This window comes from Chenopodium quinoa, unplaced genomic scaffold, assembly GCF_001683475.1.
Source record: "Chenopodium quinoa cultivar QQ74 unplaced genomic scaffold, ASM168347v1, whole genome shotgun sequence".
In the NCBI taxonomy this organism is placed as follows: Eukaryota; Viridiplantae; Streptophyta; class Magnoliopsida; order Caryophyllales; family Amaranthaceae; genus Chenopodium; species Chenopodium quinoa.
The window spans coordinates 923,965-936,919 of NW_018743021.1; the positions used below are offsets into that span (position 1 = coordinate 923,965).

At 33.5% G+C, this 12,955-nt stretch overlaps 1 protein-coding gene across 1 annotated transcript; it reads left to right on the forward strand.

Moving 5' to 3' along the window:
* The first annotated feature begins 632 nt into the window (after positions 1-632).
* Positions 633-11,027, forward strand: LOC110730158 (ABC transporter B family member 2-like). The gene is made up of 12 exons (XM_021909935.1): positions 633-1,129; positions 1,382-1,436; positions 1,549-1,724; positions 3,982-4,182; positions 5,250-5,509; positions 6,627-7,167; positions 7,412-7,791; positions 7,866-8,272; positions 8,639-8,880; positions 8,966-9,213; positions 9,526-9,938; positions 10,281-11,027. The coding sequence occupies exons 1-12, from the start codon at positions 815-817 to the stop codon at positions 10,832-10,834; spliced, it is 3,792 nt and encodes a 1,263-aa protein (XP_021765627.1). The 5' UTR covers positions 633-814; the 3' UTR covers positions 10,835-11,027.
* The last annotated feature ends 1,928 nt before the right edge of the window (positions 11,028-12,955 follow it).

Sequence of the window (12,955 nt, forward strand, 5' to 3'; positions counted from 1 at the left end):
CACAAAATTGTCTTTTCTTTCTTACTCTGCATGCCTCAGTAGGCTCAGTTACTTCCATTTTTTTGTCTTATCACATATACATTACTTTGTACAGTTTGATGATTTATACTTAATATTAAACAGTTACTAATAATCAAGAAATTAAATTAGGTTAGATTTAAATTGAGTAAGGATAAAATACAGTCCCTAAAGTATTGTATATTTGTGCACTTTTAGTCCCTCTAAACTATTTTGTGCACTTTACATCTCTCGGCCACTTTTAGTCCCTAAAGTATTGTGTTTGTTTTAAGGTAAAATACGAGTACTTTTATTTTATACCGTCATTTAAAAAAACTAAAAAACTCACCTAATAACACAGTAACCATATCTGTTTTTAGAATTTTTTTTTATTTTTTTTTTTTTATTTTTTTTTTTTTTTTTTGGAAAATGAAAAGGTTACAAGTGTACTTCCAGAAGGCATGGGCCAAAGCAATAATCCTTAAGAAAAATGAGATGGAGAATTTAAGGAAAGTGTAAGAATTAAAGGTGAGTTCATTGAGATGATCATAAACACATAAATACATACACTGTACATATAGTTATTAGTCAGCTCTGATATATAAGTGCATATGATGCAGCTGTATTCTTCCTTTCATTTTTAATGACTTCTCTTTCCTCAACTACTACTCACCTCCTCTTTAACTTCTTCATATCTTACTACAAATAATAATTCTACAAAAAAAACTATCCTATCACCTTCTCTCTTTTTCTCTCTCTCTAAAACTCTTTCTCTCTCTAGATTTATTTATTTTTACAAAAAAAAAAAGAAAGTATAATGAGCATTCAATTGCAAGAAACACAAAGAAGTAGTAATAATAATAATATGGAAGAAGAGATGATGAGTGGTAAAAATAAGGAAGAAGAAGATGAAGAGATGAAAAAGAAGAAGAATAAAGTTAAAAATGTGCCATTTTTGAAGCTGTTTACTTTTGCTGATTCTTATGATTATTTACTAATGTTTCTTGGTTCAATTGGTGCTATTGCACATGGAGCTTCTGTGCCTGTTTTCTTCATTTTCTTTGGTAAATTGATTAATCTTATTGGTGTTGCCTACCTCTTCCCTAGAGAAACTTCTCACGAAGTTGGCAAGGTAATATCTATTTTCTTTTACTCTTTCCGTCTTATAATATAAGTTGATTTAAACACGCACCTTATAAATTAATGTTACGCCTGACCACCCACATGTTATATATACAATTTCAGATAATTTTTAATCAATAAGATAGAGATTAATCTGGAGTGCTAAAATTAATTATTTGAACTTAGTCTATTTGTAATAATTTGATTATTTTAATTAACAAATGATATATGTACGTGACTTGTGTGTTGCTCATTTTTGCAGTATTCTTTGGACTTTGTTTACCTGAGTGTGGTTATATTGTTCTCTTCATGGGTTGGTAAGTAATGATGGAATAAATGATCTCCAATTTCATATTAATTTATGTTTTTTTTTTTTAAAAAAATGAAAAGTAGTATATCATCTAACTAATAGAATAAAAAATGTGATAGAGGTGGCATGTTGGATGCAAACGGGAGAGAGACAAGCAGCAAAAATGAGGATGGCATATTTGAGGTCAATGTTGAATCAAGATATCACTCTTTTCGACACTGAGGCTTCCACTGGTGAAGTTATTAATGCTATTACTAGCGATATCCTTATAGTTCAGGATGCTATCTCCGAAAAGGTAAATACATATACAATTATCATACTCGTCTTTTAACCTTTTTTTTTTTCCTACCACGAAATATTATATAGTTATATAGGGTGTTGTTATATACCATCCAAATTATACATCTAACCGTCCTAATGTATCAAACATGTATGGGAAAATTGTTACTCGTAGTAATTCGTATAATATGTAATTTAATCATTTACTCCTTAATAATCTTATTTTGTATTCAAGCCTATTTTATTTATTTATTTATTTATTATTTCTTCATACAATCAATGATTACTACTAATTTTTTGCTTTAAAAAAGTCTATATATTATGGCACTCCATATTTTAATTTGATGTATTATTAGAAATATATTAATATTAGATATACGGAGTAGTTATTATTTTTTTTTATTGATCAAAGATATAGTTGTTATCAATTGAACTTTTACTACTCGGTCAATTGACAAGCTCATATATTATATATTGTATTATTATTATTTTTTTATAATAAAATGAAGAAATATTAAATTATAAAATAATGAGAATAACTATGGAAATCACTAAATCAGCAAATAATTATCAATATTCCTTTCTGCATTTGCTTAAAATGTAGAGGAATTTGGATAAAAGTTTATAAAAGGAAAAGAAATACTTAATATTGATAAACTCTACGGCATTCTAATTCCTATTAATTTGGGAAAGTTAGCCATTTGTATTAGTCCATGTCAAACACTAAAATGTCTTGTTGTAAATAGTAGAATTAGACTTTATTAAATCCTTGGCATACCTAACTTAATTTAATTAAAATTGCTACGTACTATCATTGAATAAATGTTGTTGGACAGTTGCATAAATTATAGGAGAAAATTAAATGTATTTAGCCCACCACTATGAAATACGGATTATTTACAATCTGGCTTGTTAGCTTCCCCTTTTAAGACTGCTGCATGTGTAGCCATTTACTTCAACTACAAGCATGTATGTCATTGGTGGAAATTTATTGCAATACTTATTTTCATACGAGTACCAAAAATTTTAAAATCGATCTTGCTAACGAGCGCCCCGTGGCGTTAGATAAGGATAAATTATATTGGTTGAAATGGTATTAAGTTAGGAATTCATGACAAAATCACGCGTTGTTCAGTGTAATTAATGTCAATTTTACTCTAATATTTGCACTTTAATTCTCTTATCTAACGCCCCGGGTGCGCTCATAATCTTAAGAATGGTTTGTTTTTTTTTTTTGGTTGTAAAATTATTTTTACAACAATCTTAGCTAGATTGAAATGACTGCAAGGTGGGTGTAGCTTTAATTAGGAAGTAACAACACTAGGGTTCTCATTGAATTTAACTCATGCCACTTTTTAAAAAAGGCAGATTTTCATGAATCTTAGACACAATGGAAATATCAAAGTGCATATTTTCAAAATCAGTGAATGCATGTGATGTTGAAATTGCTTTTTTCGACTTTTGTATTGAATCGAATAAATCAAGTATTGTACCATGCATACATATATAATGTGTGTTTACAGAGACATATTTAGACAAACGACCTATACAAGTATATAAAGGAGTAACTGAGTAAGGATAGGGATCTCTTGAATACGAAATCCTCCGTAATTTTTTTTTGGTGAACTCTTATGAAGTTATAAAACCATTACTTAGGGTATGTTCTCATACGTTTATTTTCAGTTCAGTTGATCAGATCAATTCAGTTCAGTTCTAATAAGTTCAGTTCAGCTCTAATAAGTTCAGTTCAGCTCCTAATTTCATTATCTTATAAAATATTTATTTCAATTCAGTCAATGAGAACATGCCCTTAACTTGTATCTATTACAAACTAGTAATAGAGTAAATTGTAATATGTTCAATCCATAGTTGTATCTATTACAAACTAATAATTGTGATGTTGTGGTGCTATTGAATAGTATTAGAACGAAGTACTATTATCGGCGCCAATTTTTCTCAGAAGTCAAGGGTTGATCTTCAAACATAAGACTTTGATACCCAACACTCAAAGAGTAAAGTTTGAAAAAAAAAAAAAATTCCTTTTTATCTTTGTTGTTGTTCAAGAATGACCTTATATTTTACCTTCAAAATGAGTATGAAAGATTTCAACTTCAGAGGTATGATCTCCGAAATTCATAAATTTTAGGGTTTTGCATAGAATTGAAAAGTAAAGGGTTCTTAAATTTTAGGGGGTTTTGCATAGAATTGATAATTTCATGTGTTTAAAATAAAAATCAAAAATTGAAGAAATGGGTATTTGTTGTTGATTGCAGGTTGGGAAAATATTGCACTATATAAGCAGATTTATAGCTGGATTTGCAATTGGGTTTGCAAGAGTATGGCAAATCAGTCTAATCACACTCTCCATTGTTCCTGCAATTGCTTTCGCCGGTGGCACCTACGCTTATGTTGCCACTGGTCTCATCGCTCGTGTTCGTAAATCTTATGTTAAAGCTGGTGAAATTGCTGAAGAGGTCTCACCCATTTCTCTTATCTTTTCATTTTGTTTTATATTTGGTATTTTTGTTGGAATTTACAATTTGTTCAATTTTGTACCTTGGTAATGATTGCATGACGACAATTAGCTTTGTTGGTTAAGAGGTTGGGGTTGTACTCAAGACCTAAGATTAAATCTCGTTTACATCATTGCCTCTTGCGGGCCGCTTCCTGTATGCCAAGAAAATAATGTTTGCAGTAGTAATTGGATTTGTTGCTGGCCTTACTTGGTGTCATTGGGTGTTTGAGCTATGTTTATTGGTGTTTTCGTTTTTAACAGCACAATATTGGGGTTGTAATCATAATGTATATTGTACTAGTGGTTTCTTTGTCTTGGTGATGATGATTGTGAGGAGGTGGCAATGATGGGATGAATATTGAATATGATGTTACTATCATATCTAAGAATTAGTCAATTAGAAGATTTTGAGAACTGAATGTGGGACCTTTGTGGCAGAAAGGAGTTTGCTTTTCATATTAGGCATAAGTTGGAAAATTATGTTTGAATGTTAGCATGTTTGTGCTGCTAGATATGGTTATCTCCAAAGTAGCTCATGACTGCCCATGAGTTGTTCACACTTGAGGGTGGGGTTGGCACTGTGGTCTTTGTGACTCAACTTAAGTTGCTAGTTTAGGTTTTATTTTAGAATGATTGATGACTTCCTCTTTTAATCTTCAAAAGTTTATCGCTAACAAAGTAATAAAGGAACTATTTAAAATCAGATCATGCATATGATTCATGTGTGTTAGATAGGTAAAATGTGGCACCTCTCCCATATAAAATTACAATCTTTCACTAATATCAGAACTTTCACTAAATGAGGTAGTGAACTTGGGATCTGGGTGTCAATAGTAACCATATTAGATATTATCCATAATTCTCCTGCTTGTCACTGCTGCAACTTTATTTTAGAATGTAATGTTGGTAATTGTAGTCTCCACAGGTTTTAATTCACTATTCGCAGTGGTGATTGTTGAATACTGTCTTCTGATGATAACAGTTATGTACTTTCTTTGTTCTCATTTCCATTTTGATATCTTAAAGGTAATTGCAAATGTGAGAACAGTTCAAGCCTTTGTTGGAGAGGAAAAAGCAGTGACGTCCTATAAAGAAGCTCTTTTGAATACTTACAAATATGGGAAGAAAGGAGGAGTGGCCAAGGGCTTGGGTATGGGGGCCTTGCACTGTGTGCTGTTTCTATCATGGGCTTTGCTTGTTTGGTATACCAGCATTGTTGTTCACAAGGGCACAGCTAATGGAGGGGAGTCATTCACCACCATGCTCAATGTTGTCATTGCTGGCCTGTAAGTCACTGCTGTTACTGCAACAATGCATTTGGTTTTGACATTTATTGTTTGTTTATAGTATCAAAGGATGCATAGCTAAGGTTCGAGGCATCAACCCTTGATTAATTACAAGGTTCTAGGCACCTAGCTCTCAGTTCAAGGAACTACTAATTCTATAGTAATATAGGTTATTAGTAAATCGCCTTTCTGCCTAGGTATTTAGGCTTTCGCCATTATCTCCCACCTATTCTACCCTTTTACCTTGTCCGCTTTCCCTTGGCACTTAATTACACTAGGCAACTTTTACCACTCACACGTTAAGCTTTGGAACATAATTGGCCTGTTTGATACAAATTTATATTTAAGTGATGGTAATGAATATGTGTATAAATTTGCATTGAAATGCTAAGTGAATGTCTTCAACTCCAAGTAATTTATCTTCATTTATTTAATGAAGAAAAATAGTTACTTGGTGATCCAGTTCTATTTCTATCAACATTTACATAGTACGTTCAATGTTAGATCACATAAAAACTCATTACCATTATCTCAGTTTATGGTCTGGTGTCACTTGAACAAATTGTACTACATAACGTAATCAATTGCAAAAGATGATACATACATCGAGTACTACAGATTTCTCTAGAATTATTTGATTGTGTTTTGCTGTTCTCTGCCCCTTTCAGCCTTCCCTCTGGGTGTTGCTGGTGATCAAACATGTGGGAGAAGGTCTATTGAAACAGTTAAATGATACTGTATTGTCCCAAGTGTATGTCTGTTGAATTGGCAACTTAGAAATCTTCTTATGTTCTAAAATGTGCTTAGTTTATCAGTAGGCCATGCAAATAATGTGGTAATTTTTCTTTAGTTCTTAACTTTTTGAGCATGTAGGCTGAAAGAACTAATAGTCTAATAGTGGTGTTGCCGTGTTGGATGTTGTCTCATTTCTATTCACTAGTTATGTATGGTGAAGAGTCAAAAAATATTTATATAGTAATAATAATAAGGTGATTCTTTCACTCTCAAAACAATGTTTTGAAATTACATTGTACTTCTACATTCTTTTTTGCATCATTGTGACTGGGATTTACTGCTGAAAGATAGATGTAGATTGATGTTTCATTTCATTTATTAGGTCACTGGGGCAAGCAGCACCGGATATTTCTGCATTCCTCCGAGCTAGAGTTGCTGCCTATCCAATATTTGAGATGATAGAGAGAGCCAAAGTGAGCAAAGTAAGCTCAAAAGGTGGGAGAAAACTGAATAAAGTGGATGGCCATATCGAATTCAAGGATGTATATTTTAGCTATCCTTCTCGCCCTGAAGCAAAAATCTTTGACAAGTTTTGCCTGGATATTCCAGCTGGAAAGATTGTTGCCCTTGTAGGTGGAAGTGGATCTGGAAAGAGCACAGTGATATCATTGATTGAGCGCTTCTATGAGCCACTTGCTGGACAAGTACTTTTGGATGGAAATGATATCAGGGAACTGGATCTGAATTGGCTTAGACAGCAGATTGGTCTCGTCAATCAAGAGCCTGCACTTTTTGCAACAAGTATCAGAGAGAACATTTTATATGGAAAAGATGATGCTACTCTCGATGAGATTACTCGTGCAGCCAAACTTTCTGAGGCCATCTCATTTATAAACAACTTGCCAGAGAGATATGATACTCAGGTACTTTTACTTTATGATATCTAAAAGGATGAAGCAAATTTATAGCTGTCTTTGATGTTACCAGTTCATCATACCAATGTTTTCTCTCTTCTAGAAAATGACATCACCTAGTTAGTATTGGTCTGATAAAATCAATTAGCTGATGATCTTGGAGAAACAATAATTGTTCCTCTTGCTTTGTGGAAGTGGATTTGAAAGTTCTAAAATTTTGTCCTGTATAGCGAAGCTAAAAATTTGATTGCAGGTTGGTGAGAGAGGAATTCAGTTGTCTGGGGGCCAGAAGCAAAGGATTGCTATAGCACGTGCATTAGTGAAAAACCCGTCAATACTACTACTTGATGAAGCTACCAGTGCACTTGATTCAGAGTCTGAGAAGAGTGTTCAGGTGGCACTTGACCGTGTCATGGTAGGTCGAACAACTGTAGTTGTTGCACATCGGCTTTCCACAGTACGGAATGCAGACATCATAGCAGTTGTCCAAGGTGGGAAAATAGTGGAAACTGGAAGCCACGATGAGCTAATCTCTAATCCAGGCAGTGCTTATTCGTCTCTTGTTCAACTTCAAGAGACAGCTTCCTCCATGCCACATCTTTCCCGGGGGCCAACAATGGATCGACCTTTGAGGTATCTTTTTAGATTCTGTACATCTTTTGACTAAGAATTTTCTCATATTGATCTTCTTTTGGGTAATTTTGCAGCGTGAAATATTCTAGAGAGCTTTCTCGTAGTACGAGTGTTGGTGCCAGTTTCCGTTCTGATAAAGAATCAATTCGAGAAGATGGTCCAGAGCCTGCCAAAATGATTAAGAAGGTTACTTGGAGTAGGCTTATTTCCATGGTGGGTCCTGACTGGATGTATTGCGTCTTTGGTACTATATTTTGTTTAATGGCTGGAGCGGAGATGCCACTTTTTGCCCTTGGAGTCACTCAGGCTCTTGTGTCATATTATGAAGTCTGGGATGTTACAAAAACTGAAATCAGGAAGATTGCTCTGCTATTTTGCGGGGGTGCTGTAGTATGTATCTTTAACCATGGTCTTGCCCATACTTGCTTCGGAATTATGGGAGAGCGACTTACCCTTCGTGTGCGAGAAAAGATGTTCTCAGGTAAGAGTCTTGGCTATGCTTCTTTAATTCAATGCAATTTCCATTAGAAAAGATGTTGTCAGGTAAGAGTCTTGGCTATGCTTCTTTAATTCAATGCAATTTCCATTAGAAATTCAATAGGTTTGGTTGGTGGTAGATAAATTGTTGAAGCAAATCCTTCTTTAAGAGGGATATTACTTGATTATCTGAGAAACTATTGTTGATCTTGTGGTTTTTGTTTACATTTCAAATATTTTAAGATGATAAAAAACTTTTAGCACTTTTCTGTGGAATAATCAATTTTACCATAAAGATTATTCTTCTTTATTAACATGAAAGTTATTTGTTCAAAAATGTTAGTGTGATGGATTGCCTTTTCTACTGCAGCTATATTGAGTAATGAAATAGGGTGGTTCGATGACTCAAGGAACTCAAGTTCAACTCTTTCATCACGTCTGGAAAGTGATGCAACTTTGTTGAGAAGCATTGTTGTTGATCGAACAACAATTCTTCTCCTCAACTGTGGATTTATCATCACTGCCTTCATTATCGCCTTCATGTTGAACTGGAGATTAACTTTAGTAGTTTTGTCGATGTATCCACTAATTATTAGTGGCCATTTCAGTGAGGTATTGTTTCTGAATACTCGGGTCTTTTGATTTATGAAAGAGGCATTGGTTTTATTCCAACTTATTTGTTAATTTTCCCTCGTAGAAACTCTTCATGCAAGGATATGGTGGCAACCTAAGTAAAGCATACCTTGGTGCTAATATGCTAGCTGGTGAAGCTGTTGGCAACATCAGAACTGTTGCCGCATTCTGTGCAGAAGAAAAGGTTCTTGATCTTTATGATTGTGAACTTATTGAGCCTTCAAAACGTGCATTTAAACGTGGTCAGATCGCCGGAATCTTCTATGGTGTCTCACAATTTTTCATCTTCTCTTCATACGCTCTTGCTTTATGGTACAGTGTACTAAATCATTATCAGTAATTCTGTATACCAAATAGTTTTAGGATGCCTAGAAAAAGTTTCTCACCTTTTCTTTAATGACAGTGGTTTGTTTGCTTTATCATTAAAGCCTTTCTAAGATTGAGCAATGGAAGTGTATGGGGATAGTTCAAGTATTATAAAGTTCTTTGATTAAGATAGTTTCATATACTGCAATAGGAGGGGTTGGGACATTTAGACTATTAAATTGGTTGGAAAACTTCTTGTTACATATTTCATTGGCAAGAGTTGCATTAACATTTTGATCCTTTTTAACTTACTTTCAGGTATGGATCTACGTTAATGGCAAAGGGAATATCTGGGTTCAAATCTGTTATGAAGTCTTTTATGGTTCTTATCGTGACAGCATTAGCCATGGGTGAAACTTTGGCGATGGCTCCAGATCTCCTAAAAGGCAACCAGATGGTTCAATCAGTTTTTGAGGTCCTTGACCGAAAGACCGAGGTGAAGGGGGATTCAGGGGAAGAACTAACCAAGGTTGATGGATCTATTGAACTGCGAGGAGTTGAATTCAGCTATCCGTCTAGGCCAGATGTTCTAGTTTTCCAGGACTTTAATCTAAAAGTTCGCGCAGGAAAAAGTATGGCACTGGTGGGACAAAGTGGCTCGGGCAAGAGCTCAGTTATTGCTCTTGTTCTTCGATTTTATGATCCAATAGCTGGGAAAGTGATGGTTGATGGTCAGTCTCTTTTACTTTATTTCCTGGTTTCACTTATACAGAATTTACCTTCCACTTTGCATTAATACCTTTCATGTTAAATGATCTTTTTTAATCTCTAGTATGTTAATTCACTATACCATTTAAAAGAGAGTATAAAAACATGCATCTGCTACAACACTTCACCTTTGTTCTTTTCACCTCAAAATGTAATCTAGTTTATTCAAATTAGGACCAGTAAGGTCAGATCAATAAATCAATCAAAGCCTTAAGGTCAGATAAATGACAATAATGTTGCATCTGTATGTTGTGATGTATTTTTTTTCCCTTCATATTGCTAAGTTCAATGCATAATTTTTGTAGGTAAGGATATTAGGAGACTGAAGCTAAAATCTCTGAGAAGGCACATTGGTTTAGTCCAGCAGGAACCAGCTCTATTTGCGACATCTATATATGAGAACATTCTCTATGGGAAAGAGGGAGCGACTGAGTCTGAAGTGATTGAGGCAGCTAAACTCGCGAATGCACATAGTTTCATTAGTGGCCTTCCTGAGGGATACAACACGAGGGTAGGTGAGCGAGGGGTGCAACTATCAGGGGGGCAAAAGCAGAGAGTGGCCATCGCAAGGGCAGTCCTAAAGAATCCTGCCATATTGCTATTAGATGAAGCAACCAGTGCCCTTGATGTAGAGTCTGAGCGTGTGGTGCAACAGGCCCTCGACAGGCTGATGAAGAACCGAACCACAGTGGTGGTGGCACATAGGCTATCGACGATTAAAAATGCAGATCAAATATCTGTGATACAGGATGGTAAGATAGTAGAACAGGGGACACATTCAAGTCTTGTAGAAAATAAGAGTGGAGCATACTGTAAGCTAATCAATTTACAGCACCAACAGCAGCCGCCACTAGAATGATAAGTAGGAAAATATTACATGTATGATAGGACCTGAGGTGTTTCTTAAAGGGGTTTGGTTGAGTTGCTATATTTTTATTTTTTGGGGATTGGTTCTAATTATTGTTTCTAATTTTATAATGTATAGATTTTGAAATATTAATATCGCATAATGAAGCCAATTGATTATAATAAAGATTATTTTTTGGAATGAAGGTACAATAGTTAAGAGGAGTTTTTTGTGATAGTAGTTGCAATTATTGCTCAAGTCTCTTTTGGCATTTTGATTGAAAAGACTGCCAAGAATCGCTGGGAAGAGCCCCCATTATGCTATTACTATTACTCTGAAATTATAATCAAGCCCAAGTATGGGTCACCGAGGTGCATAGTCCTTTGTGGTGTATCTAGAGGTGTCAATTTGGATGATCGGATTGGGCCTGATGAGATTAGGTCGGGTTAATTTTTAAAGTTGAGGCATGCTAAATTATTGTGTTCATGCGACTATGCGAGTCTAAATCTGAATTGAATATTTTACGGATTGGTTTTAGATCGGGTGTGGTTTTGACACCTCTAGATGCACCGATTAGATCGGTTTTATTTTAGGGTAATGCTATATGTAGCCCATAGGGCTGCATATAAGCATTTACTCCGTAATATACTTCAATTTTTAGTATTAAGTTGGAAATTTATTGACAATTCACGAGTAAATTGGTGTTATAAATGTTTATTTATTGTTTATTCTTTCCACTTTTAGCTTCTTATATACGGCCCTTAGAGTTGCAAATATTTTTCCTTATTTTTATGGTCATAATATACGAAGTTATTTTATACTTGTACATTTGTTGGCTTCATAGCCTTCATTATTAGTACATGTATTAAGTAATAAAAAAAGAACAATGTATTTTCACTGATTAATTCAAGATTAACATTTCAAAAATATGGTTATAAGATGCCACATTTAAATTCCAGTGTTAATTTTGTTTATACAATTATAAAGAGAATTTAACATGTCAATAATCAATTGTGAATGATGGATTTCAAAGCAATTATATTGTTGATTTGGTCGTTCTAATAAATCTAATAATTGGATGATGAAGTTGATGATTTCTTTGTTGAAGGAAACAATGTATCAAATTATCAATGTATCTCAATATTGTTTTGAGTTAATGTAAGTTGAAGGTGATATTTATTTGATTATGATGATGTACTTTCAAACTTCATGTGTTTCTAATAAGTTGGCACTTTTTAATATTTGACACTTTTACTTTGACTAAATTTAATGGTTTATATTGATAATAAAAAAATCCTCCGTATTTATATGAGATTTTGTTATGAATTTTTTTTATTATTACAATCAAGTAAATTCATTTACTACAAGTTCTTTGCACTATGACTTATGTTTGTTTATTTTTTGAATAAGAACGGAACATTTATCCAAGTACGAAATGTATATGATGTTCTCTTATAAATAAACATGTTATTTGGGTTTGAATTATGAGTATGATGCATTGCTTAGACTCTGGTCCAAATTAAAGTTCGCATGATTTTAAGACTTTCTTAGTTTCAAACTTTCTATTATTTAGGGTAGATTGTTATATTATTTTATACATGTATTGTTTAGTACAAAGTATTAAAAATGATTTCGATCGTCATCTAGTATGTAATCCATGCAATATATGTTCACGTAAAAATAATAACGTCAAACTAACATTAATAAAGCTAAGCTTAAAATCAAGTTATATGCATGAACTAAAACTCTAAAGGAAAATTTCATGTGCCTTCTATGTAATTACATAATAATTATATTATAATCCTTTTATAATATATGATTTAGAAATTAGAATGACGGAAGAAGATTTGAATTGATTAAAGTGAAATGTAAACATCTAATTAATTACATAACCTCTAGAATCATGAAATATATCCAAATGCAAAATGTCAAATACTCCCAAACAAAAAACAGCAAGTTACACAAATGAGCATTAGTAAAAAAATAAACCATTTCTTATACACTCTTTCAATCTAATTTAATTCAAAGCAAGTTTGCTAAGCAACACATTTGAGTTGATAAAGCATAATCTACCAAGATTTTTTGGCTAATAATAATATTCAATTATGTGGCTCTGACTTTACTCTAATATAC